Here is a 27,390-nt window from a genome sequence, read left to right as displayed (position 1 = left end):
GAGATATAACTGACTCGGTTCGCCCTACCATATGATTATACATGCTTTGCAGACGGGTACTCCATTTGAATAAGAAATATTTGTCTGGTGTACAATTACCGCGTATACAATAACCTATTTTGAATATTTCTTATTCAAATGGAGTATCGTCTTCAAAGCACGCATAATCATATGGTAGGGCCAACCGCGTCAGATTATATCTCCCTTCTATCCCTTACTCCCTGGCCATAAACCACAAACATTAAGTCTCTTTTTATCTAGACCGGAGCAGGAGAAGATGGTTTAACTGGAAAGGAAGGTGGCGGGGGAGGAGGAGGAGGAAGGGGAGGAGGAGCAAGGGCATAACTATCTAGCAGATGATGGAGAAGATCAGTTTGAAACTATTCAACAGGTAAAATGTGTGAGATAACAACATCTAGATTTTTAAAAGTTTTTCGTCGATTTTCGACTTTATTTGATATGTAGATTTAAAACCTTTTCATTTTATCAATAAGTATGTACAAATAGGCTGTAATAAATGCTTTGCTGACAAAAATTTTATTATTTCGTTTCATTGATGTAAATAAAGGTCGTCGTTGTTCGACTTCATTTGATGTAAAACCTTCTAATTTTATCAAGCACCCCGGGCTAACCAGTTTGAGATGGATTAGGTTTCTTCTACATATTTGAATTTAATCACGTGTTCGTCTATAAACTTAAGAAGTTGTCTTTTTAGATTTTTTTCGTTTAAAACGCATATCCCGACAAAACCGAATAAATGAGAAAGGGCGTAAAAATATGTTTGATAGATCCTAGATCCTAGATCGAAAGTCACAGTTCTCTCGGATAAGAACAGTTAAATACGCGTGCCATGGGCTGTACAAATAGGCCGTAATAAATGCGTTGCTTTCTTTGCTTACGACGGTCCCTAAATTGGGAGAGGGGTCTTTAAAGGTCGTCTTTTTATCAAATGAGGGCTTTTTCTTAGAATCGACAACTTTTATTCAAGTTAGAACTAAAACCTTTAAATATCGCAAATTCAAAAATGTCATGATATACTGCCTATAGCTTAGAGTCTTCATCTTGTTGCAGGAGTTCCAGGAGGTGCTGACGGAGTTAGCCAAGGATAAGTCCATGGACGCGTTCAGGGGGGAGTACGAGAAGCTCTTCAATACCCTTGAGAAATCTAATAAAAATGAGAAAAGATTGAGAACTAAGGCAGAACATCCTTGATACAGCAGAATATTTAACAATCTTTAAATGGAACTGAAAGTTATCCTCTACTTATAGAAGGGAAATATCCGATTCAAAACCGTACTTTTTAAGCTTTTGTATTATTAAGAAGAGTTGAGAAATGCAGCTGCATGAGACATGAAAAAAATGTCAAAATTTAACACAATATAGTTACTGATAAAGAGGATTCACCTAATTGTAAATCGGACATGCCACTCTGTTTTAAATGGTGGTTCACTTTCCATTTTGTTATCCCTTTATCCACAAATTAAATGGAAGTGGTTCAACTATGTTTACGCGGTTCAACTACTTCTCACTATTCAATAAATCTGGTCCCTCATCTTACATAGATTGAAAATAAAGGAACAAACTTAACTTTTCAATATATTTGCAACCTGATGGCGTAAACCTTTCACATTTCAAACTTAAAATATTTGATTTAACAAATTTCATAGTTTGAAATTTCAAAGGTCTACGACATATCGTTGCAAAGATAAAGAGAAACTTTGTTCCTTTAAAGTCAGATTTTGAACTATATATATATTGGGGGATTTCAGTGCAAAGAGTTGGTTTCAGAAATATCTCTGCACATCTCTAAAGTTGATCTTGCACAAGATCAATCACAGGTCAGAAAATCAGAATAATAAAAAAATTCGCGGCGCTTCTCTATCTACATATCTTTATTCTCTTCATAATCATATTTTTTTTTAACTCGTTTAAATATTCTTTTTTAACAAATTTGATGCCTTTTTCTTTCCATATTTTTTTTACAAATTACAATTTCTAGCTGATTATTATTTGATACATGTTTAAAATGCAGATAATCATTTTTTTCCAGTATTCTTTTTTTATTTTTTAAAATATTTAAAATTACACTATTATCATTATTTAATTGTAAAGTGCTAAAGCTAGGCAAAGCTTATTTCGTTGTATCTTTATTTGTATTTTAATCAAAACGGAACAAAATTTATAGAAACTAATCTATTTACTACAGTGATAACTAGAAAACTACTGAATAGGAAGACGACATTAGAGCAATACTGAAATACATTTGATGTTTTTACAGAGAAAATAGCTTCACTAGTAAGCTATTAAATCAATTATTAAGTGAAATGGGACTGTTCACAATTGCTGTGCCTAATGTTTATGTGACTCAAAAGTTGATTTAAAAGCCGACTTCTTATTCCAGAGTTTGCTGATTATCACCGTAACACTCTCCTTTTCTCAAATGTATAACATTTTGGAATTTTGAGAAAAACAAGAAACAAAGCTTCAATTAATTCTTTTTAGCCGTTCAGAAGTATATCGGAAATTTTTGTTGAGATATTTTCAAATACACTGTTATAATGTTCCGGAGGATCAGAACACAATCAATACACTGTTATTATGTTCAGGAGGATCAGAACACAATCAAATACACTGTTATAATGTTAAGGAGGATCAGAACACAATCACTACACTGTTATAATGTTCAGGAGGATCGGAACACAATCAAATACACTGTTATAATGTTCAGGAGGTTTAGAACACAATCAAATACACTTTTATAATGTTCAGGAGGATCAGAACACAATCAAATACACTGTTATAATGTTCAGGAGGATCAGAACACAATCAAATACACTGTTATAATGTTGAGGAGGATCAGAATACAATCAAATACACTGTTTTACTGTTCAGGAGGATCAGAACACAATCAAATACACTGTAATAATGTTCATGAGGATCAGAACTCAATCAAATACACTGTCATTATGTTAAGGAGGATCAGAACACAATCAAATACACTGTTATAATGTTCAGGAGGACCAGAACACCATCAAGTCTCTGAAGAAGGAGATAGAGAAGGCCTGGAAGATGGTTGATACTGCTCAAGAAGGGGAGGAGAGGGCTAGAGAAACCATTGAAACCTTAAATACTGAGATTCAGAATCTAACAAAGGTTAGGGTTAAAGAAGGGGGGGGGAGAGGTAGAGAAACAATTGAAACCTTAAATACTGAGATTCAGAATCTAACAAAGGTTAGGGTTAAAGAAGGGGGGAGGGAGGTAGAGAAACAATTGAAACTTTAAATACTGAGATTTAGAATCTTACAAAGGTTAGGGATAATGAACTATGGAAACTTTGAAGACTAATTTTCTGAATCATATTTCAGATCTAAGAAATACTTGTCGTCGCAGGAATAAAAAAATTTCATTATTTCAGCGGGTCTTTTCAATTAAATTTACATTTAGAGCTCTTGGAACTGATAACCCGCCTCCAAACTCTAAATTAAGCTGGATCAAATAGCTTAAAATATCAGAACCAGACTAGTGGAACATTAGGTTGCAAAGGAGTTGAGTCTTTGTCACAAACTCTGATTTTCTAATTCCTACATCTTTGTAGACCTTAGATATTTTAAACTATTACTTTTAATCTTTGTGAAACAATCTCAAGAACTGACGAGGGTCAACCCAGATCGAAATATATTTTTAACAAAATGTGGCACTAACATCTGTTTTTTTACTCTACAGAGGTTTGGTCCATCACCATCACCGAATATTAAAACTATTACTAATATTAGGTCAAATAGCCTAAATTTTTAAATATTAAAAGTTTTCATCATCAGTTTTCAAATATTTGGGGTTAAAAAATTTGAGTTTGCGGCAAAGATCCAATTTCTTGATTCAGGGATTAGAGAATTAGAGTTTGATGCGAGTTATTAGTTTCTTTAAATCAACGATTTGATTTTGTTCTTTGTTTAGGTGATAGAGGAGAAAACTTTGGGAGCTGAGGATAATAATATAAATGAACTCCGTAAACTTAGGTAATCAATTTAGGCTGAATATAGTGATGACATCGTTTAGAGACATTTCATGAATTTTGACGTTTAAAATGCTCCGCAAAAATTTGAGTTATTACTCACAATGTAAAATTGTATTCTCGATAAGTTTACTAAAACATGATACAGACAGAGACACATGACCACTTGCACTCTCATTGGCGGGAGTTCTGCTGACGTCATACGGACTTAAAGAAAAATGTTATCAATTATATCTATTAAAAATCAAAATCAAAATTATACAATAATAATTTGAAAAAACCCTAAGTTACAATTAGGTTTCTCGGGGTTTCAAATTGGTTGCGTATTTGCTGAATATGATGTTCTATACAAAATTGTATATATATTAATTTTTGTATACAGTTTTATATCAATTTCTGGAGACAGGGACATCAGATAGAACTTTTATTGGTTGCGATCAAGAAGTAAAGTGATTAGCTTTCATCCTATACCCCCATTTATACATTTCCTTTACAATCCCCTGAGTGGGTATTATATGTAACTAGTGGTGGTTAGATGGCAGTTCAAACGACAATATAGGTTAAGTTAGCCCAGCCCGTGAATTCCGTGAAAGCTGATTAGCAGTCCGTATATATCTAGTCTGGGCGTCTGATAAAAATTTAGAATTTGTTTGTTTATGTTTTGATTGCATACTGTTGTACTCAGTAACATGAGAAATACAGATTATTCTTTTTCTTTGTTCATCTTGCAGACATTTTATATTGACACATTATACAACGTTATAATGCAAGGAAAGTTATTTCAGAGGTGTACCGCATCTTTTGTACTGCAGTGTATTGTCTCTGGGCGGTAATGTAAACACACGACGGATGTCGCAGCCTGACATGGGATCCATCTTTCACATAAAAATCAATGAAATATTCTATTTATAGGATACTATTATGTGAAATATCAAAATTATCAAAGTTAAATGCTTTTAGCCTCCTCGGATATTAAACGAACACTGATTCATCTATTCTTGTTTACAAATTCCGCCCAGAGAGAACTGGTTTCAATATGAACGCAAAGTATACGCAACTCCAATTCTTTTTCCTTGCATTATAACCTTTGCATTATACAACAATCAGCCTTTGTGGTTTACAAGAACATGCTGTGTAAACTCAAAAATATTTAAACTCCGATTTAGGTAAAATTATTAAATCTTTAAAACAAACGAGTTTATTTAGGGATGAATTAACACAGCAAAGGGATGGTTTACAGCTAGATCTGGCAGATATTAAAGTCAAATTTGAGGTAAAAAAAAACATTGAAAACGCGGTCAAAATCGTCCTTTATTTCCGTCGCATTTCTCTTTAAATCTAGTCTAGAATATTATTATTTTATATTATTTGGTTTAAAAGACATCTTGTATTATGAAGGGTGTTGGCTTACAAAACGCAAAACTCCTAAATGTCAAACTTTAGAAAGAAAATACATAATGGTCTAGAGAGACAAATTCACAAAAATACAAACGTTAGGAAAAAGCTAATTCCAAAAAAATCCATATTTAAAAAATTCCCAAAAACACACAGTTTTTACTTGTAAGGCAAACTAGTGTTTGCGGACCAAAATAAAATTTGGAAATGATGATATCCTGTTAACACTTTCAATTTTCAATATTTCTATAAATGGGATTCAAATCTGAATTTAGAAAAAATGAGATGGTTTATACAATTTTCAAAAATAATTGTTGGTCTAGAAATTATAGTAATATTCCGAATTTTACAATTGCCCGATCAGAGTCCGAATTTAATGAATTTGAGCCGCGTCTCAAATCCGCCAAAAACCGGTTTCAATTGATCCCTGGCTTAAATCTCAAAGTAAGCCGCGGCTCAAATTCTTAAAATTCAGGCTCAGAATTAGTTATATGGACAATTTGAAACATTAGAATTGCAATAATTTTTAAAGATCGTATAATCTTAATACACTATACCTCCTGAGTCCAGGATTCCGGAAATCGTTTTTAATTGCTATATTTTATTTTGGTCTGAATTTAAAAACTACGGTCGGTACAATTCCAATACAGATGATGCTTAAGTAAACAAATATTCAGGGTGTCCCACGAAACATAACAATTAGGGAATGGTTTGAAATGTCTTCTTCTATAATTTGTAAAGTTTTTTGATACCAAAGAGAAAAATAACAAATATTGTATGGGAGTCATCTTACAGTAAAATTGATTTCAAAGTAAAATATATTTGAGTAAAAGATTTTTAACTAAAAAAAACTACAAAAAGTCTTCAATATCTAATACAGTATATGGAAGAAGACATTCAAAACTATTCACCAACTGTCATAATTCATGGGACATCCTGTAGATGAACGAGAAGGAGGTGAAGGAACTGAAATCTGAAAAGTTGAAACTGGAGAAAGATGTTGCAGATCTACAGTCTGAAGCTCAAACAAGGTGGGATGGTGTAGTGAGGGGGTGCAGGACGCCAGGAGCCCCGTGAAATGGTCTCCAAGCCTCTGGATTCGCAGATGAGTATTTAAAATTACATGGCGCTATCCATATCCTGTAGAATAGATATTATACAATTATTTATGTACAAAATGTATAAAAATATCTAGAAAAAAAATATTCAATATTTTAACAGTTATGCAATGTTTTTTGGATATTCAAGAAAACACTGCATAACTATTTAAAGAATAAATGTTCTTTAAAGAATGTTATTTATTACTTCTATAATATCTATTATAACGTTTAGGGGTAGCACCAGGTCATTATAAATACTAATCCATGCGAATATGGAGGCTTGGAGACCATATTTCGGGGCTCATGGCGGCCCTGCACCCCCTCCCTCGATGTTGTTGGTAAGAGGGTAGTTGTTTCTTTTGAAAAAAATCCCAGAAGTGAGACACATTGTAAAAGTTTTGACATGTTATGTTTATGGTATTTGTGCCAAAATAAAAATATTTACGACATTTTTAAATTATTTTTATGGGGTCGTATTTTAGTATTTTTGTATTTTAGGGGGTTTGAGGGGGGTGACTGGTTTTTATCACAATTTTTTCTTAAGATGCATATGTCTTATGTTTTATGATGAGAATGGACTGGATGAAAGTATTCTAATATTCAAATATGTTTTAAAACGACAAATTTAGTTATAAAAACAATTTTAATTTGCCACCAAATAAACTGCTTTAAAAGAAATTAAGATGATACAAGGTTGTGTTAACTAAATTAAAAATTCAAAATATTCTATTGATTGAATTTACCGTCTAATGATCCAAATATATGAATGTCGCGACCGTTTCAAAGAAGCATGAGGTTTTGAAATGTTAGCATTTAAAACATGTATTTTTTAACCATTTTCTGCTCAATTTTTACATCTCAGTCAAAAAAAAAAATTTAAAAAATAAGATCAACTTAAAATTTCTAAATCTTAAAATTCCTAAAATTTTAGATCAACTTATTGATATTTCTAAATCTTAAAATTCCGAAAAATTAAAATCAACATTTTGATCAAATTTGTAAATCTCAAAATTCCTAAAAATTAAGATCAACTTTTTGATAATGATACAATTTCTTAATCTTAAAATTCCTAATAAATAAGATCAACCTTGATCCAATAACTATAGTTTGATTGATTGAAAGCTACATGGTTGATTGATTGATAGTAATTCTAAATCTTAGAATTCCTAAAATTAAAGTTTAGCAGTTTGATAGAATTTCTAAATCTCAGCACTTCTAAAAATTAAGATCAATATCAAAATTTAAAAAAATGTTAAATCTGTATCTACAGAAACAACGAGATGAATCGTGAGATGAGGAGAAAGGAACGCGCTGAACGAGAACTCAAGCAGCTTAAAAACGATATTCTAGCGAAGGAGAAACAGCTCTCAGAACAGCTGATGGTTAAGAAACAGCTGACCGATAATATTTCAAGGTAAGGGCCAATTCACTCCTCTAAAAACAGGGGGCGCCCCCCTAACAGGTTTTGAATCAAAGTATGCAGGTGAAATGCAAGTTCATAGCACAAAATTGTCAAGACCAAGCTAATCTTTAAAAATTTTACCGCTTATTCCATTTATTTATTCCATTTAGAGCATTCATTTTTCAAGGGATACTCTTAGAGCATATTTCACCTTTGCAAGCTTCTGCACAGCAAATTTCTTAATTTAGAAGTTAGAACGCATTTCTAAATAAAAAAGATTCCCCTAATAAAAACTGATTAAATAAAAACTGATTAAATAAAAACTGATTAAATAAAAACTGATTAAATAAAAACTGATGAAATAAAAACTGATTAAATAAAAACTGATTAAATAAAAACTGATTAAATAAAATGAAAAAAATTTTGCAAATTTTTAAAAAAAATTCGCGGATTTTCAAGAATTTAAACTTTTTTACAAAATTAAAAACCTTTAAAACACTTTTTTTTTAATTTCTATCATTCATAAACCTTCCCTGTGGTCACGTGATGTCCCACAAAAAATGTGGGCCCGATCGGTTCAGCCGTTTTGACGTTTATGGATACAAACAAACAAACAAACACCCAGACAGACAAGCTAAATTTATAATAAATAAATATATAGATGAAAGTTTATAGGGGACCTTTTCATCAATTTTAATTACGTCAACAAATGTTTTTATAAGATGTATTTTATTAAACTCATCATATTTAGCAATCTAACACTTTCATATGTGAAACTTGAACTGCATAGTTTTTAATACTTAGTCCGAATTTAATGAATTAAATCCGCGTCTCAAATCTGCCAAAACCGTTTTAAATTAAGCGCTGGCTTAAATATCGAAACATTGAATACAATTTTAAGTGGAAATAACCAGCCATATTTGAGCCGTGTCTCAAATTCAAGTCGCGGCTCAAATTCTTTAAATTCAGCCTCTGGTTCAACAGCAAATTTAAATATTTAAAAAATTTTCCGACTAACTTTTTTGTTACTTATCGGGATAGGGTTAATTAAAGTAAGTTAGACATCCTTCTAAAGAAGTTCAGTTGTGTAAGGGTTGCTCGGAAATACAGTTTATAACCTCAATAGAGAGCAAGGTTGTATAATAAGGTTGCTTACACTCGACGCGCTCCAATGTAAGAGAAATGTCATCTCCTAAGCATGAAGAGATAAAATCTGTAAATGACGGCACTGCATAGAGAATGACGTCATATACGGATTCTATCTGTCTTGCTGAGGAGACGACATTTTCCTTACATTGGAGCGCATCTAGAGTAAGCAAACTTATTATACAACCTTGATAGAGAGAGAGATGGACGGGTTGACGGAGAGGTTCTCTAGGCTCCAACAGGAGCATGAGAACCAACTGTCCACCAATCAACAGCTTGAGGTCGAGGTTGCCAGAAAATCATCTCAGCTTCATGAGAAGGAAGATGTAGAAGTTCAACTCAGGTAGATAGAGTAATAAAATCCCACTAGATGGTGATGATTCAACTGGCGTGTACTGTTCCAATCATAAAGTTTTAAAAAATTATTGAGAACATTTAAAAGTCCAATGTCTAGCCGATCACTCCCTTTAATACATGATATCCTGGTATATATATTTAATATATAATATCTATTTAAAGGGAGTGACCGGCTAGACACAGAAGTCGAGCAAAGAGTGCAGTATTGCAGATAAATTGTTAGGATGCATTTGAGACCTGTAACCTTTTTTTACGGTGAATACTTGCTGAATTAGAGCATAAATGTTATCTATGAAATCCTCCCGAATTGGCTATTCTTGAGGTTTGATTTTTAAGATAGATTAAAAAAATAATTATGACGACGACGACAATTTTGTTACATTTAAATGTAACAAAAATTATTCAACTCCCTAAATACTGCACTCTCAATTCAGCTACCATGTCTAGCCGTCACTCCCTTTAATATATAATATCCTGGTATATAGATCTGAGATGACGAAGCAAGGGAAAGATATTGAGAACTTGAAGAGAAAGGTTCAGGCTGTGGAGACCTTGAAACAGAGCCTGGAGAAGGACAAGGAGAGACTCAAGCAGGAGTTTGTCAAGAAGAACAAGGTGTAATGGAATTGAGTCTTTGTAACAAACTCAAGCTTTCTAATCCCTATATCTTTACAACCTTATGGTGTAAACCTTTGATATTGCTACCTTATACTATTTGAGCAAACAGAATTCAAAGTTTAAAATATCTAAGTTCTACGCAATAGGGTTGTAAAGATTTAAGGGTTAGAAATTCAGAGTGTGTGGCAAAGACGCATTTCCTTTTTTATTTTTGTTGGTTTAGATATAATAAATATCAAAACTGAGCTGGGAACTTTTGTATTAAATTTCCAGCAACTTCGAGCATACCTAGACTTTTAGCCATAGAGAATAGAATATATATTAGAGAGGAATTAAAGAATCTCTTGGTATGAATTTTTTCAGTCCCTTTCAGCCTGAAAGGGAGTTGAAAGGGAGTTCAAAGTGTACAAATCATGTAAATGTTCACAAATTATGTGCAGTAGAGTACATTAATACAGTATGTTCCCTAGACTATTAATTTCAATTTCGAATTTTTTAAAGCTGTTAATAAACTTTATAATGAATTAGGTGAATAAAAAACATCATTTGATTTATTGTTATAACGGAAAATCATCGTTTGTAAAGTGGAAGGCATAGAGTCTATGTGAAATGATCATTGGTCAATTATGAAACCAGACTATTTCATAATTTGGTTTTCTTTTAACAATAATTTTAGATTTTCTATAAAATTATATTCCAGGCCCAATATGTGAAGTACACCTGCAGTATGGAAACAGTACAACAAAATGGCCGTTTTACACTTTTTTCTAGTAAATTCCCCTCTAATATATATTCTATTCTCTATGCTTTTAGCTTAGCCACACAGGGAGGATTTAAGATTTAAGGAATCCCTTCTTTAAGACTGATTCCTAGCCTTAGCTCAAAAATGTCCAGTTCTGGTGAACTGATCGCGCCAAATATTTTTGTGTGTGCAGATCTCACTTGATCTCTGAGAAGGATTATGGTCGCTTAAAATAAAAAAAATATCGCTACAAAATACTAGATTTTCTAAAATTTATAATTTTTATTAAAAAACAGGAAAGGAAATGAGTTTTGCCACAAACTCAAATTTTGTAATCCCTATATCTTTGCAACCCGATGTTGTTGAGCTTTGATATTTCAAACTATGAATATTGATTGGTAGATCAAAAAGTCTCAGTTTGAAATATCAAAGGTTTACACCATCTGGTTGCAAAGATAAAATTTTGTTTGTGGCAAAGACTCGATTCTATCAAATATTTTAAGAGCTACTGTTAAGTAATAAAAAAAAGCAGTTCCTTTCATGCTTTTTAATTAAATTTCAGTTTTTCAAAACATGAATTTGAACAAACAACAGAGTTCCAATAATATTTTCATAAACAATATTCCTTCTATAATTCTTCAATACTTTAAATAACAAGTCAATTATCAATCCATAAAATAACTTAAGATTAGTTTTTTAAAAAGTAATGAGATTTTTTTTGGAAAAATAACAAAAAATATTTCTTTTAAGGTAAAAGAAAAAAAGTTTTGCTTGCTAGACATAATTGTTGAAAATTATTTCTGAAGCAGTGACTAAACGAAAAAATAAACAAATTACAATTTTATAAATTAAAATTCTTATAACTTACTGAATATTAATGTATGTAGGATATTGAAGAGCTGAAGCACCAGGCCATAGTAGACAAGGAAATCGTGCAAAAAATATTAGATCTTTAAATCTTTTATTTTTAAAGTACAGCGAGAAAATGTTTTTATTTAAATCTCGTCTGATTCTAAAGAAGGTGATTGCCATTGGCCGGATGAAATTGAATTATTTTAAATACAGATAAGGTCGGGTTGTTTCTTTTGAAAATCCATTAAAAAATTTAAAAAAATATTTGAAATATTTAGGTTTTCAATGAAAAAGAATAAAGGGGCTGAAAAAAAATAAAGTTGAAGGATAAAATTTTACTGTATGCAGATTGAAGAGACGCGAAGCATCCTTTAAGCCTAGTTTCTCAATTTGCACGTTGTGTACAGAAAACGTTGTCTGAACTGGCAAATGCGCGTGAAAGCGCAGAACTACGGCTAGAGAGGCAGCAACAAAATACGAAGGGAATAAGTTTCAGCTGAATATTGTGAAAAAATTTTTAAATCATGAATTTTTGTGGTTAACATTTGACTTTTCTCCTACAGCCAATATTGTAATCTCTGATCTTCTTGTCAATATTCTCCACCTTATATTTGTAATCTCTGATCTTCTTGTCAATATTCTCCACCTTATATTTGTAATCTCTGATCTTCTTGTCAATATTCTCCACCTTATATTTGTAATCTTTGATCTTCTGATCAATATTCTCCACCTTATATTTGTAATCTCTGATCTTCTGGTCAATATTCTCCACCTTATATTTGTAATCTCTGATCTTCTGTTCAATATTCTCCACCTTGTATTAGTAATCTCTGATCTTCTGGTCAATATTCTCCACCTTATATTTGCAATCTCTGATCATCTTGTCAATATTCTCTACCTTATATTTGTAATCTCTGATCTTCTTGTCAATGTTCTCCACCTTATATTTGTAATCTCTGATCTTCTTGTCAATATTCTCCACCTTATATTTGTAATCTCTGATCTTCTTGTCAATATTCTCCACCTTTTCTATCTATCTATCTATCTATCTATCTATCTTTTTTCTTTTATTTTTCTTTCTTTTATCTAAATTTCTATTGTAGAGTGGAGGAAGAGAGAGATAAATATATGCGAGAAGGTAATTTACTTTTAAAGCAGGGGCGTTGAAACAGAGCCCCCCCCCCCCCATATATAATTTCAATATTAAAAATCAACATAATCAACAATTTATTCTCCCTTGATCATTGATCATTGTTCCCGGCCCCTTGATTTAATCCTCAAGATGATTAAGGATCGGAAGTATGAACGGAATTAAATCTTTGCCACCGATAGTGTAAACCTTGAGTATTTAATGCTTAAAGAATATTTAAGAATTTATGGTTAAAAGTTAAGGTTTGCAAAGATAAAGTGACTGATATATTGCACATATAATCATATTTTTAACCTCTCCTGTATATCTATATATTTACCTAACCCCTCCTGTATATCTAGGTATATCCCTAGCCCCACCTGTATATATCTAGGTATAGCCCTAATCCCTCCTGTGTATCTAGGTATAAATCTAAACCCTCCTGTATATCTAGGTATAGACCTAACCCCTTCTGTATATCTAGATATAGACCTAACCCCTTCTGTATATCTAGGTATAGCCCTAACCCCTTCTGTATATCTAGGTATAGACCTAACCCCTTCTGTATATTTAGGTATAGCCCTAACCCCTCCTGTATATATCTAGGTATAGACCTAACAGGACGAATTGATCTTCTCCTTGATGAAATCAGGAACTCAGAAACCCTTTTAAACAATGCAAGGTGATTGTAATTATGCATCGAAAACCAGAAAACTCTGGAATAGAAAGATAAATTTCAAACTCAAATTTTTATTTTGAATAGTCCAAAGCAACATGAGAGAGAGGAGTAGTAACGGAGCTCCAAAGGAGGAGTAGAAACGGTGCACCGCAAATCACTGCATTTGGTGCACCGTTCGGTGCACCTCAATCGCATCCGTACAGGATACCGCCGAACCTCAGTTCTTTGAGAATCGGAGTTCCGTTTTCGAACTCCGCGACATGATTAACGGTGCACCTTTTCTCCTCCGTTCTTTGTATTTTTTCTTGCTGGGGACACATGCAACTGTGAAGTGTAAATATTAAAGAGTCCTATCTAAACAAATGGTTTAATAAGCTACTGATAAAACTATTTGCTTTGCAACAACATCTGTTGCGTTTATAATAACAGGACTGTTCGGACGTATACTTCAGTGCTCCGCTCTGAGCAGCCGGTGCCTCATAGCCAGCTGGGGAGCGCTGTGCAAAATCAAACATGGCGGCAACACGCCTTAATACAAAAATAAAAAACAGTGCAGAGTTTGGGGTCTTTTGCCGTTTCTTCCTCTATCTCTGTGGTCGGCCTTTTTTTCTTCAAAATTACCAGAGATACTACGAAGATCTTAATTTATTAAATAAAACCAAGACTAATTTTAAGACCAAATTTGGAAATGACAGGACTAGGAATATTTTGTAATTACTATTCTATGAATAATATTTGTCACAAAATTATGTTGACTAAGGAATACCGCATTTATTTCGAAGATCAAAGACGATTTTCAAGTCGTCTTTCATTTGTCAAGAAATTCCATTTCTTTGTGAATATCACTGTATACTGTTTAGGAAGCAAATATCTGAGAAAAAATCTGAATTAAAGAAAAAGGAAAATCTTTATTATGCAGTTAGAACAGACAGGTAAACTCTATTTAAAGGAATTGTTCTGGTTATTAAACATCTGTATGCAGTTAGAACAGACAGGTAAACTCTAGTTAAAGGAATTGTTCTGGTTATTAAGCATCTGTATGCAGTTAGAACAGACAGGTAAACTCTAGTTAAAGGAATTGTTCTAGTTATTAAACATCTGTATGTAGTTAGAACAAACAGGTAAACTCTATTTAAAGGAATTGTTCTGGTTATTAAGCATCTGTATGCAGTTAGAACAGACAGGTAAACTCTAGTTAAAGGAATTGTTCTAGTTATTAAAAATCTGTCACCTTTAAGGCCATACAAGATACACAACTGTGTCCTTTAAGCAGGGGCTGCTTTGTCTCCCATTGGAATTTTTTACAGTGAATTTGGACAATCTAATATCTAAACCATCTATCTATCTATCTATCAATCTAATATCTAAACCATGAGCAGCTTGCGGGGGGAAAGTGGAAAATGTGTTAAAGCAAGATTTAGTTTTTTATAAATTTCTTTTTCATTTTGAGTGAAAAAGTGGTGCTACAGGTAAATTTTTTTTTATACATTCTTTAAAATCAAAATGAAAGGGCAGGAAGGTATCTGCTCTCCCTTCTTCCACTCCTAATTTTTCCAGTGGGGGGGAGTGTCCCCCCTTCCCCCCCCATAAGCCGTCTCTTATAGCTAAAAAAACAATAATTAAAGTAGTTTCTTTATTTTTTTTACTAAAAATGGAAAGATCCACACCAAGATCTTGGTTTCAAAGTTCTATGAAAGTCTTAGATATAAAAAGAGAGTATAAAAACGTTTGCTTTAATACAAAAAAGACACTTTTTAGTTTATATTTGATCCAATTTTTTATTTAGGGCACACCTTACGCAAGCTGTTACAGAGGCACAGGTAATATTATGGATATGGATAAGAATCATTTACTGTTAATATTATGGATAAGAATCATTTACAGGTAATATTATGGATATTGGATAGAAAACATTTACTGTTGATATTATGGATATGGATAGGAAACATTTGCATGTAACTATGGATATCGATAGGAAGCATTTAAAGGTAATATTATGGATACGGATAGGAAGCATTTAAAGGTAATATTATGGATATAGATAGGAAGCATTTACAGGTAACATTATGAATACTAATAGGAAGTATTTACTGTTAATATTATGGATATGGATAGGGAACATTTACAGGCAATATTATGGATAGGGATGGGAAACATTTACAGGTAATATTATGGATATCGATAGGAAGTATTTAAAGGTAATATTATGGATATGGATAAGAATCATTTACAGGCAATATTATGGATATTGGATAGGAAGTATTTACAGGTAATATTATGGATATGGATGGGAAACATTTGCATGTAACTATGGATATCGATAGGAAGCATTTAAATGTAATATTATGGATATAGGTATGAAGCATTTACAGGTAACATTATGGATATTGATAGGAAGTATTTACTTTTAATATTATGGATATGGATAGGAAACATTTACAGTTAACATTATGGATATCGATAGGAAGCATTTAAAGGTAATATTATGGATATGGATAAGAATCATTTACAGGCAATATTATGGATATTGGATATGAGGTATTTACAGGTAATATTATGGATATGGATAGGAAACATTTGCATGTAACTATGGATATCGATAGTAAGCATTTAAAGATAATATTATGGATATGGATAAGAATCATTTACAGGTAATATTATGGATATTGGATAGAAAACATTTACTTTTATTATTATGGATATTGTGGATAGGAAACATTTGGATGTAACTATGGATACGATAGGAAGCATTTAAAGGTAACATTATGGATATTGATAGGAAGTATTTACTGTTAATAATATGGATATGGATAGGAAGTATTTACTGTTAATATTATGGATATGGATAGGAAGCATTTACAGGTAATATTATGGATATTGATAGGAAGCATTTACGGGTAATATTATGGATATGGATAGGAAGCATTTACAGGTAATATTATGTATGTGGTTAGGAAACATTTACAGGTAATATTATGGATGTAGATAGGAAGCATTTACAGGTAATATTATGGATATGGATAGGAAGCATTTACAGGTAATAGTATGTATATGGATAGGAAACATTTACAGGTAATATTATGGATATGGATAGGAAATATTTACAGGTAATATTATGTATATGGATAGGAAACATTTACAGGTAATATTATGGATATGGATAGGAAGCATTTAAAGGTAATATTACGCATATGGATAGGAAACATTTACAGGTAATATTATGGATATGAATAGGAAACATTTAAAGGTAATATTATGGATATGGATAGGAAGTATTTACAGCTAATATTTTGATGCAATATAAAAAAAAAATTTAAGAATTTTTTATTTTTTCCAATTCTCGCACTCTTCAGATTTTTGCTTTCTGCATAAATAAAATCACTAATGTAAGCCGAAACAAAATTTCGTCAAAAGAATGAATAGTATTGAAAAAAAAATTTTAATCCTAAACAAAGCAATTTTTTAAATGTTTAGAAAAAAAATGAAAAATTGACCTTATCTTCTGATAGCAGTTTTTTAAATCGGTAATTAATGAATGAAATATGATTTTTGTATACTTTTCTTTTACATATGTTGCTTCCAATTTGGTGTAAAAAGGATTTTCGATAAAATAAATAGTTTCTCCCTTAGTTATTTTATGGATAGGGAACATTTAGAGGTTATCATGATAAAGAGAACACATTCTCTAGCTGTTTAGTCCAGGTTAAATAGATTATCAAGTACAATAGGTGACAACAGAGAAATGGACCAATTATACACGACGTCGCAAGAAAAACAAAATTTTCTCACATTAGTTGACATGTTCTCCAAGATTTAATAAAAAAGTGTAAAAACAGAAAATAAAGAACACATAAAATTATACTTATTTCACTGTAAGATACGCACTTTATTCTAAGTTTATCACTATTATTAATTATTTTGTCGGACACAAAAACTGAATTGACGCTTGTGACGTCAGTACTAAGAGTGAACAAATTCTACGTTGCCATCTATTGTACTAGAATCCATTTGGTCCTGGTTCATAACCTCTTTAGATTTATGTGAACAATAAAACAAAAAAATGCTGACGAGGATGTAATGATGGTATTTTTTAAGGATGAGATTGCCGACCTGAAGGAGAAGATGAAGGTGTTGACCCATCAGTTTGATCAGATGAAGGAGGAGATCATCGCCAAGGTCGTCTTCAGCATTTTTTTTCGGAAAAAAACATGATTTTCGATTTAATTTAATATACAAATAAATACTTTTATTTGGTAATGCATAATTCAACTGCACGCAAAAATCATTACATTTACAAATATAAACATTACATGCATATCAACCCTAGTGTATGTAGGATATCACCCCACTTTACGTAAAAATACAATAATTTCGATTAAAAGCTTTAATTTATGCATGAGAGATAAATAAAACTCATAAATAGTTTCTCTTTGCTCTCATATTTAGGTGCTGAAGAAAAGCTTGTAATCAAAACTGAGATAAAAAGTGTGTTTTGTTATAAACGACGGCACTGCAGCATAAAAACATTTTTTAGATAATCCCAATGCATTATTTTTAAAATAATCATATTACAATTACCAATACATTACTGTCAATTATTTCATTCATTTATTTTTGAATTGTCTGATTCAATTGTTTTATTATTATTTTTTTTTATTTATTCATTTATTTTTTAATGTTTGTTTTTGCAGGAACAAGATTTGATCAAGGAAGTAGAAGATAAACAAAGAATATTAAAAGAGAAGGATAATTTGATAAAGGTCATTAAACATTGTGCTAAAATTTTTTGACATAATTTTAAATTTCTCCAAATAATTTAACATTTTATCTAAGTAATTTAACATTTTATCAAGATAATTTAACATTTTTTTTCAAAATAATTTAGTATTTATCAAGACAATTGAACATTTTATCGAGATAATTTAAATTTGTTTAACATAATCTAACATTATAATAATTTAACATTTTATCAAGATAATTTAACATTTTATCAAGAAAATTTAACATTTTATCAAGAAAATTTAACATTTGTTAAGATATTTTACGAAGAGAAAATGCTCACCGATAGAGATTTAATAGAAGATGGGCGCGTGAAAGCCGAGTTAAAAAAAACAAAAACTGAAAATTTTCTCAAGCTAACATAATTCTTTATTTTTATGAGAGAAAATGGCATTATTTTGCAATAATCGTTTTTAACGTGGATCTGCAAAAATAAGTTTTTAGATAAGCAGGATTGTTGTTTTCACGAAAAAGACATGTTAAAATAAATAATTTACATTTAAAATCCATAGGACCTGGAGAAGCTAAGGTTAGAACTCATCAGCTCAGGGAAAGAAAAACAGGATCTTGGAAAGGAAATGAAGAAAATTCAAGGCAGTAACAAGGTAATAGATTCAAGGCAGTAACAAGGTATTAGATTCAAGGTAGTTAGAAGGTAACAGATTCAAGGCAATTACATGGTAATAAATTCAAGGTAATAACATGGTAATAGATTCAAGGCAGTAACAAGGTAATAGATTCAAGGTAGTTACAAGGTAATAGATTTAAGGCAGTTACAAGGTAATAGATTCAAGGTAGTTACAAGGTAATAGATTTTAGGTGGTAATAGATTCAAGGTAGTTACAAGGTAATAGATTCAAGGCAGTAACAAGGTAATAGATTCAAGGCAGTTACAAGGTAATAGATTCAAGGTAGTAACAAGGTAATAGATTCTAGGTAGTACTAAGGTAATAGATTCAAGGTAGTAACAAGGAAATAGATTCTAGGTAGTTACAAGGCAATAGATTTGAGGCAGTAACAAGGAAATAGATTCTAGGCAGTTACAAGGTTATAGATTCAAGGTAGTTACAAGGTAATAGATTCGAGGCATTAACAAGGTAATAGATTCAAGGTAGTTACAAGGTAATAGATTCAAGGTAGTTACAAGGTAATAAATTCAAGGTAGTTACAAGGTAATAGATTCAAGGCAGTTACAAGGTAATTGATTCTAGGTAGTTACAAGGTTATAGTTTCAAGGCAGTTACAAGGTAATAGATTCTAGGTAGTTACAAAGTAATAGATTCAAGGTAGTTACAAGGAAATAGATTCAAGGCAGTAACAAGGTAATAGATTCAAGGCATTAACAAAGTAATAGATTCAATTTCAATGTAGTTACAAGGTAATAGATTCAAGGTAGTTACAAGGTAATAGATTCAAGGTAGTAACAAGGTTATAGATTTAAGGCAGTTACAAGGTAATAAATTCAAGGTAGTTACAAGGTAATAGATTTAAGGCAGTTACAAGGTAATAGATTCAATGCAGTTACAAGGTAATAGATTCAAGGTAGTAACAAGGTAATAGATTCAAGGTAGTTACAAGGTAATAGATTCAAGGCAGTTACAAGGTAATTGATTCTAGGTAGTTACAAGGTTATATATTCAAGGCAGTTACAAGGTAATAGATTCTAGGTAGTTACATGGTAATAGATTTAAGGTAATTACATGGTAATAGATTCAAGGTAGTTACAAGGTAATAGATTCAAGGCAGTTACAAGGTAATAGATTCAAGGTAGTAACAAGGTAATAGATTCAAGGCAGTTACAAGGTAATAGATTCAAGGTAGTTACAAGGTAATAGATTCAAGGCATTTACAAGGTAATAGATTTAAGTCAGTTACATGGTAATAGATTCAAGGCGGTTACAAGGTAATAGATTCAAGCCAGTTGCAAGGTAATAGATTCTAGGTAGTTACAAGGTAATAGATTCAAGGTAGTTACAAGGTAATAGATTCAAGGCAGTTACAAGGTAATAGATTCAAGGCAGTTACAAGGTAATAGATTCTAGGTAGTCACAAGGTAATAGTTTCAAGGTAGTTACAAAGTAATAGATTCAAGGTAGTTACAAGGTAATAGATTTAAGGCAGTTACAAGGTATTAAATTCAAGGTAGTTACAAGGTAATAGATTCAAGGTAGTTACAAGGTAATAGATTCAAGGCAGTAACAAGGTAATAGATTCAAGGTAGTAACAAGGTAATAGATTCAAGGTAGTTACAAGGTAATAGATTCAAGGTAGTTACAAGGTAATAGATTCAAGGTAGTTATAAGGTAATAGATTCAAGGCAGTTACAATGTAATAGATTCAAGGCAGTAACAAGGTAATAGATTCAAGGTAGTAACAAGGTAATAGATTCAAGGTAGTTACAAGGTAATAGATTCAAGGTAGTTCCGAGGTAATAAATTCTAGGTAGTTACAAGGTAATAGATTCAAGGTAGTTACGAGGTAATAAATTCAAGGTAGTAACAAGCTAATAGATATAGAGTCTCTCCCCACGCAATATAGTGTGAGAAATGATTTTAATATTTACATTTACCAGATAGCGCTTGTACTTAAGTAAACCTATACTCTACCAGACACCGCTTGTACTTAAGTAAACCTATACTCTACCATATTCCGCTTGTACATAAGGAAACCTTTACTCTATATCTATTTACTCTAATGTTTACAGTCGAACAAATGTCCCCTTCAGAAAAAACAGCGTACTGCAAATGTCTCCTTCAGAGAAAACAGCGTATTGCAAATGTCTCCGTCAAAAAAAAAACGGCGTACTGCAAATGTCTCCTTCAGAGAAAACAGCGTATTGCAAATGTTTCCGTCAAAAAAACGGCGTACTGCAAATGTCTCCTTCAGAGAAAACAGAGTAATGCAAATGTCTCCGTCAAAAAAAAGCGTGCTGCAAATGTCTCCTTCAGAAAAAAACAGCATACTGAAAAAGTCTCCTTCAGAAAAAAAGCGTACTGCAAATTTCGCCTTCAGAAAAAACAACGTACTGCAAATTTCTCCTTCAGAAAAAACAACGTACTGCAAATGTCTCCTTCAGAAAAAACAGCGCACTGCAAATGTCTCCTTCAGAAAAAACAACGTACTGCAAATGTCTCCTTCAGAAAAAACAGCGTACTGCAAACGTCGCCTTCAGAAAAAACAGCGTGCTGCAAATGTCTCCTTCAGAAAAAAACAGCGTACTGAAAATGTTTCCTTCAGAAAAAACAGCGTACTGAAATGTCCCCTTCAGAAAAACAGCGTACTGCAAATGTCGCCTTTAGAAAAACAGCGATCTGCAAATGTCCCCGGCAGAAAAACAGCGTACTGCAAATGTCGGACAAATTTCTATCCCAGAGATAAGAGAGTACAGAGATCTATTAAAGAATAAAATATGCGATATTTTCTACAACGTGTTCTAATGTGTACAACTTGAGTACACGACCAAGAAATAAATATCTCTCTTCAGGAATATTTAAGGATCCTTTGAATACGAAATACAAAACCTTCAAAAATAGACTAAATTCATAAATTTTATGTTTTATGGTAAAAATTAGAGTATTTCTTTAAAAATTGTAAAACTTAACCTCTGAATGGGTATTATATGCAACAAGAGGCCGTTAGATGGCAGTCAAAAACCTGTTGTGGAATGAAGCATTATTTTAACTAATTGTTCTCCTAGAAGCTGGAGATGGAGAAGATGGCCCTGAAGGGGGAGATGGAGAAACAGGGACCAAATTTAATGAACTTGAGCTTCGTTGCTGAACTACCAACTACAGGATCAAATTTGAATCACCAATTCAAAATTAAAGATTAAGGAGGATTTGAGTCAGTGATTCAAATTTGAACCCTTTAAAGGCAGTTTAAATTCATTAGATTCTGTGGCAGGTGTCCCACAAAGAACTTCTCAACATAAAACTAGCAGACAAACAAATAGAGATTGATACATTAAAACGATCTTGTTCTGTACAACAAAAGGTAATAAATTAGCAACAAAATAGAAATGGTATTTTTTATTAAAAATATTATTTTTCATATAATGATGTTAACAATCATAATGACAATATTTTAAAAATATTATTTTTCATATAATGATATTAACAATCATAATGGCAATATTTTAAAAATATTATTTTTCATATAATGATATTAACAATCATAATGACAATATTTTAAAAATATTATTTTACATATTATGATATTAACAATCATAATGACAATATTTTAAAAATATTATTTTACATATAATGATATTAACAATCATAAAATAGAAATAATAACAATATTAATAAATGTTTAAAAAATAAACTGTATAATTTTATGAAGCACACAAATGCATGCAAACTGCAAAGCCTAAGTTAAATAGTCTTGACATATTTTTCTGATTGTTTTTTTCGATTTGATGAAATATTTTGGGGAAAGATTTGTTATTTCTTCAAATTGTTACGTACATTGTGCACTTCTTTTGCTGTACGTTGTACACCATACAAAAAATATCATTAAAAATGTTTACTGTATTGTATGTTGTGTACTGTAGTTTATATTGTGAATTGTGTACTGTTCTGTACTGTACTGTGCAGGTGCTGGAAAGAGGTGAGGCTAAATATGCAGAAAAGATGGAGGATATAAGAATACTTAAACTAGAAATTAGAAGACTCAGGTTGAAATTGAAAAATTTAAAAAATTTTAAACTTTAAAAAAAGAGAAAAAAAAACTCAAATCTCAACTTTGCGGGTTTTGTTTAATTTTATAAAATGAAAGTTTTTTATTAGGACCATGTCATGGCATATACATCAAGTTAGATACTTAAAACTGAGCTAACATTGCTGGTCCCAAACACCACTTTCATTTCAATGAACATAACATGTGCGTGACGTTATCAACCCTATTTAACCTAAAAATTGATTTCATAACATTTTTTTTACATTTTAACATTTTTGTAAACATTTTGGAATAAAATGGTCGCTGAAAAAAAGTTTACATTTACAAAATAAGAGAAATCACAGACGGAAAACATTAAAAAATAAATTCCAGCTTTTTGTTCTTTTCTTAGGGACGAGTTGGATTTACACTGTAAAGATGGGGAGGGACTTCAACAGATGAAAAAGGAACGACTCATCAGTTTTTATTCGATTCACAATTTTGATTTTGGTGTATTGGTCATGGGCCAGGGGGCGGAAACGTCATGTACGCGTGTCTGTACCAAAAGAGTGTGTGTAAGTAATAACGAACCGAAGGCATGTACAGTAGGTATACAGTACATAAGAATCTCGGTATTTGTACAGTCTTGGAGAGTACATTGGTTTATTGTTAATTGTTTACTTAAACATATGCTTAATATACATGTAATATATTATTCATATATTTAAGTCAACATTATAAAGCCAAGTATGCAAAGAATATAATTTGATTAAAGTTTGCAATAAACTATAACTCGTTATTGAACCTTAATTATAATTGACGACATTGTTCTTCAATTTCCTTGACTGTAATCATGTTGTGTGTTTGTGCGTGTGTAATAACGAACTCGTCTGCAAAGCAGTGCGACTGGCTTCTCATGCCAGACCAGCGCCATTTCCCTTCCCTTTATTCTAATTCCCTGGTTTTGGCACAGTACAGAAGGTGTATAATCATTTAAATAATTTTTATTTTTTAAGAGGACAGAGAACTCTGTGTATAAGTCTCTTAAAAGATATGAAAAAAAAACAGTAAAACTAAAGTGTTCGCTAGCCTACTGTGTTAACTCAAAGCAAAGGAAGTCACATTTATTCCTGAAAAATCTAAAACATAATTTGTTTTATTCTGGTTCTGAGAGTCCAGCTGTATTAGGATGTTCTAAGGCTAGAAAGAGAGTTAATGCAACAGAAAAGCAAAAATAAGATACTTCAAGGAGAACTAGAAAATCCTCTAAATGTACACAGGTAAACGGTACACTGTACACAGGTAAACTGTACACTGTACACAGGTAAACTGTACACTGTACACAGGTAAACTGTACACTGTACACAGGTAAACTGTACACTGTGCACAGGTAAACTGTACACTGTACACAGGTAAACTGTACACTGTACACTGGTAGACTGTACACTGTACACAGGTAAACTGTATCCTGTACACTGTACACAGGTAAACTGTACATTGTACACTGTACACAGGTAAATTGTACACTGTACACAGGTAAACTATACACAGGTAAACTGTACACAGGTAAACTGTACACAGGTAAACTTTACACAGGTAAACTGTACACAGGTAAACTGTACAAAGGTAAACTGTACACAGATACAATGTACACAGGTAAACTGTACACAGGTAAACTGTACACAGGTGAACTGTACACAGGTAGACTGTACACAGGTAAACTGTACACTGTACGTATGTAAACTGTTCACTGTGCACAGGTAAACTGTTCACTGAGGACAGGTAAACTGTACACTGTACACAGTTAAACTGTACATTGTACACAGGTAAACTGTACACTGTACGCAGGTAAGCTGAACACTGTACACAGAAAAACTTTACACTTTACACAGGTAAACTGTACACTGTGCATAGGTAAACTGTAACTGTACGCAGGTAAACTGTTCACTGTGCACAGGTAAACTGTACACTGTACACAGGTAAACTGTACATGTACATAGTTAAACTGTACATTGTACACAGGCAAACTGTACACTGTACACAAGTAAATCTGGATTTTCCTGGAATATGGAAAACTTAGAAATGCTTCAGGTTTGCGTATACTCGCCTACAACATATCTTATCCCAAGACAGTTCTAGGACCAGTGTCCTATCCTCTGTGTCCTGTACCGGGTTATGACGTAGGCAAGGTACAGAAGCTAGAATCACTAGAATTGTATGACTACCTTACCCTATTCCAGTACCCATGATTTGTACTGTACAGTTTTCTCTAACTAATTAAAAGTCGGCCTGTTACTTAACATGAGTTGGAGTTAACAGTGAAGTAACTTTTCGTGTTTAATTGTTATTTTAATGATAAACCTTCTTTCCGTTTTGTTTTCTGACTTCAGTTAATTAAAAAAATTACTGTCTTTATATTTGTATATTTGCAGATGGCGTATGTTGGAGGGGAAGGATCCTGAAACTCTAGAACTCATTCAGAAGATAAATACTTTACAGAAACGATTAATCTTGAAACAGGAGGAAATTATTGAGAAAGATTTAAAACTGGAGGAAGTTGAGAAGGTAAATACAACCACCCCCAGGATGTTGTGGAGTAAAAGTGTTTAATCATGATAATTTCTCTGCAGTCTTTCTTTTCAGCAAGAAATGCGCACGTCACTTTTATTTAAAATTTTGAAATTTGCAGAAAATTACGTTTTATTTCAAGCTTAGTTTTCCTTCAAAATTGGGTAAATATGATAAGTATTATAATTTTATTTTTGACTTTTTTGGACCTTAAAGGGAGGGTTCGCGAAAAATGAAAGGGGGTATAGGCTTACGGCGAAAAATAATCGCTTTTGATCGCTCCTAATCTTACTTCTATCTGTTGCGTCTATAAGGAGAAAATTGTTAAGAAAGACTCATGCTGAAGAACGAAGCGTCCATACAAATTCAGAAAGTTCCAGTACATTCAACTCGGATCGTAAAATAATCAATTTTATTCCAAACAAATCTGTAGATTAGCGGTATTTCACCCACAAGATTCGACTTCTAATTTGTGTTTCTTGAAACAATTAAATTACTATTAAACTATTTTTCCATGCTTTCTAGTTGTATAGAGAGTGTAAGTTACAGCTGTCTAGACAGCCAAGCTATGATGTTCATGATGAGATTAGAAATCTTAGGTAAATCTATATATAAATTTGGCTTGTCTGTCTGTTTGTTAGTCTGCCTGTTTGTTTGTATCCAATAAACGTCAAAAGGGCTGAACCGCTCGGGCCCAAATTTTTTGTGGGACTTCACGTGACCACAGGGAAGGTTTATGAATGATAAAAATTTAAAAAATGTGTTTTAAAGGTTTTAATTTTGTAAAAAAATTAAATTCTTGAAAATCCGCAAAAATTTTTTTTAAATCCGCAAAATTTTTTTCTTCTTTGTTTTAAAATGTAAAGAAAAAGAACATGTTCACAATTTAAATATAATAATATGCAAAGTATTGTAGAAGTCAGGTCTGTGCGATTTGACTTCTATATACTAACTTTATTGTCTGTTTGTCAGTTTGTTTGTTTTTAACCGATAAAACCAAATTTTTTGTGGGACCTCATATGACCCCAGTGAAGGTTTATTGTTGATCAGAATTACAAAAAATGTCTCCAAAATTGTTGAATATCCACGAAAAAATTGAAAATCCGCAAAAGTTGAATTAGAAGATGGATTGCCTTGTTAATTATAATATGAAACTATAATATTTTTGATAAAAAGTAGATCCATAAAAATCGTTCTCAATAAAAAGTATTAGTGTGTGTAACTGTATACTGTACATAAAGAAAGGTATGTACCCTTTTATCTAAAATGTACTTTAGAGAAGATATAAAGAGGAAAAACAACCAAATTGTACTGCTGAGCACTGCAGCTAATGTTTACCAAACAGAAACCGGAAATGCAAACCGGAACCTGGATCAACTCAAGACAGAGTTAAATATGGTTAGATTTAATGAATTGTGTATTGCCAAGTTAATTTATTTTTGTTCTTAATGAGTAGAGATTGATAGGTCGTCTTCTTAAAGGGACTGTAAGCGTAATTTCAAGTGACCCTACATGCTAAGTTTGCAATATACGATCCATAACGGTATCCTTAAAAGTCTTTTCTATGATGAAGTATGAAGTCATAGAGAATAGAATATATAGAGAGGAATTAAAAGAATCTCTCGGTATGAATTTTTTCAGTTCTTTTCAGCCTGAAAGGGAGTTCAAAGTGTACAAATCATGTAAATGTTCACAAATTATATGCAGTAGAGTACATTAATACAGTATGTTCCCTAGACTATTCATTTCAATTTCGAATTTTTCAAACTGTTAAATAAACTTTATAATGAAGTAGGTGAATAAAAAACATTTGATTTATAGTTATAACGGAAAATCATCGTTTGTAAAGTGGAAGGCATAGAGTCTATGTGAAATGATCATTGGTCAATTATGAAACCAGCCTATTTCATAATTTGGGTTTCTTTTAACAATAATTTTAGATTTTCTATAAAATG

General features: G+C 31.9%; 4 protein-coding genes across 4 annotated transcripts in view; all 4 read left to right on the top strand.

Moving 5' to 3' along the window:
• Positions 1-294: 294 nt before the first annotated feature.
• On the top strand, positions 295-7,925 carry LOC111699278 (cilia- and flagella-associated protein 58; the record flags this gene model as incomplete). Its single annotated transcript, XM_023469906.1, has 8 exons — positions 295-391; positions 1,072-1,197; positions 1,770-1,838; positions 3,016-3,153; positions 3,955-4,016; positions 5,219-5,285; positions 6,350-6,438; positions 7,778-7,925. Coding segments are annotated over 8 exons (796 nt in total), but the record flags the coding sequence as incomplete, so codon positions are not given.
• A 1,328-nt stretch (positions 7,926-9,253) lies between these two features.
• On the top strand, positions 9,254-12,124 carry LOC111699277 (uncharacterized). The gene is made up of 4 exons (XM_023469905.1): positions 9,254-9,398; positions 9,898-10,027; positions 11,660-11,698; positions 12,032-12,124. Exons 1-4 carry the CDS (start codon positions 9,259-9,261, stop codon positions 12,122-12,124), a joined length of 402 nt encoding a protein of 133 aa, XP_023325673.1. The 5' UTR covers positions 9,254-9,258.
• A 601-nt stretch (positions 12,125-12,725) lies between these two features.
• On the top strand, positions 12,726-23,906 carry LOC111699276 (cilia- and flagella-associated protein 58). The gene is made up of 12 exons (XM_023469904.1): positions 12,726-12,762; positions 13,360-13,435; positions 14,293-14,364; positions 15,219-15,252; positions 17,528-17,608; positions 18,124-18,192; positions 18,724-18,816; positions 21,909-21,956; positions 22,115-22,204; positions 22,807-22,886; positions 23,280-23,347; positions 23,884-23,906. The coding sequence occupies exons 1-12, from the start codon at positions 12,753-12,755 to the stop codon at positions 23,904-23,906; spliced, it is 744 nt and encodes a 247-aa protein (XP_023325672.1). The 5' UTR covers positions 12,726-12,752.
• A 144-nt stretch (positions 23,907-24,050) lies between these two features.
• LOC111699285 (cilia- and flagella-associated protein 58) overlaps positions 24,051-27,390 on the top strand; it is a 5,867-nt gene continuing 2,527 nt past the window's right edge. The window contains exons 1-4 of the mRNA XM_023469913.1: positions 24,051-24,147; positions 25,300-25,432; positions 25,961-26,034; positions 26,713-26,833. Of these exons, the coding sequence (XP_023325681.1) occupies positions 24,083-24,147; positions 25,300-25,432; positions 25,961-26,034; positions 26,713-26,833 (393 nt within the window). The 5' untranslated portion in view covers positions 24,051-24,082. The remainder of the gene's footprint in view (positions 24,148-25,299; positions 25,433-25,960; positions 26,035-26,712; positions 26,834-27,390) is intronic.

Source organism: Eurytemora carolleeae, unplaced genomic scaffold, assembly GCF_000591075.1.
Source record: "Eurytemora carolleeae unplaced genomic scaffold, Eaff_2.0 scaffold326, whole genome shotgun sequence".
Classification (NCBI taxonomy): domain Eukaryota; kingdom Metazoa; phylum Arthropoda; class Copepoda; order Calanoida; family Temoridae; genus Eurytemora; species Eurytemora carolleeae.
The sequence above is the reverse complement of the archived record's forward strand: the minus strand, read 5'-3'. Positions and strand labels throughout refer to the sequence as shown.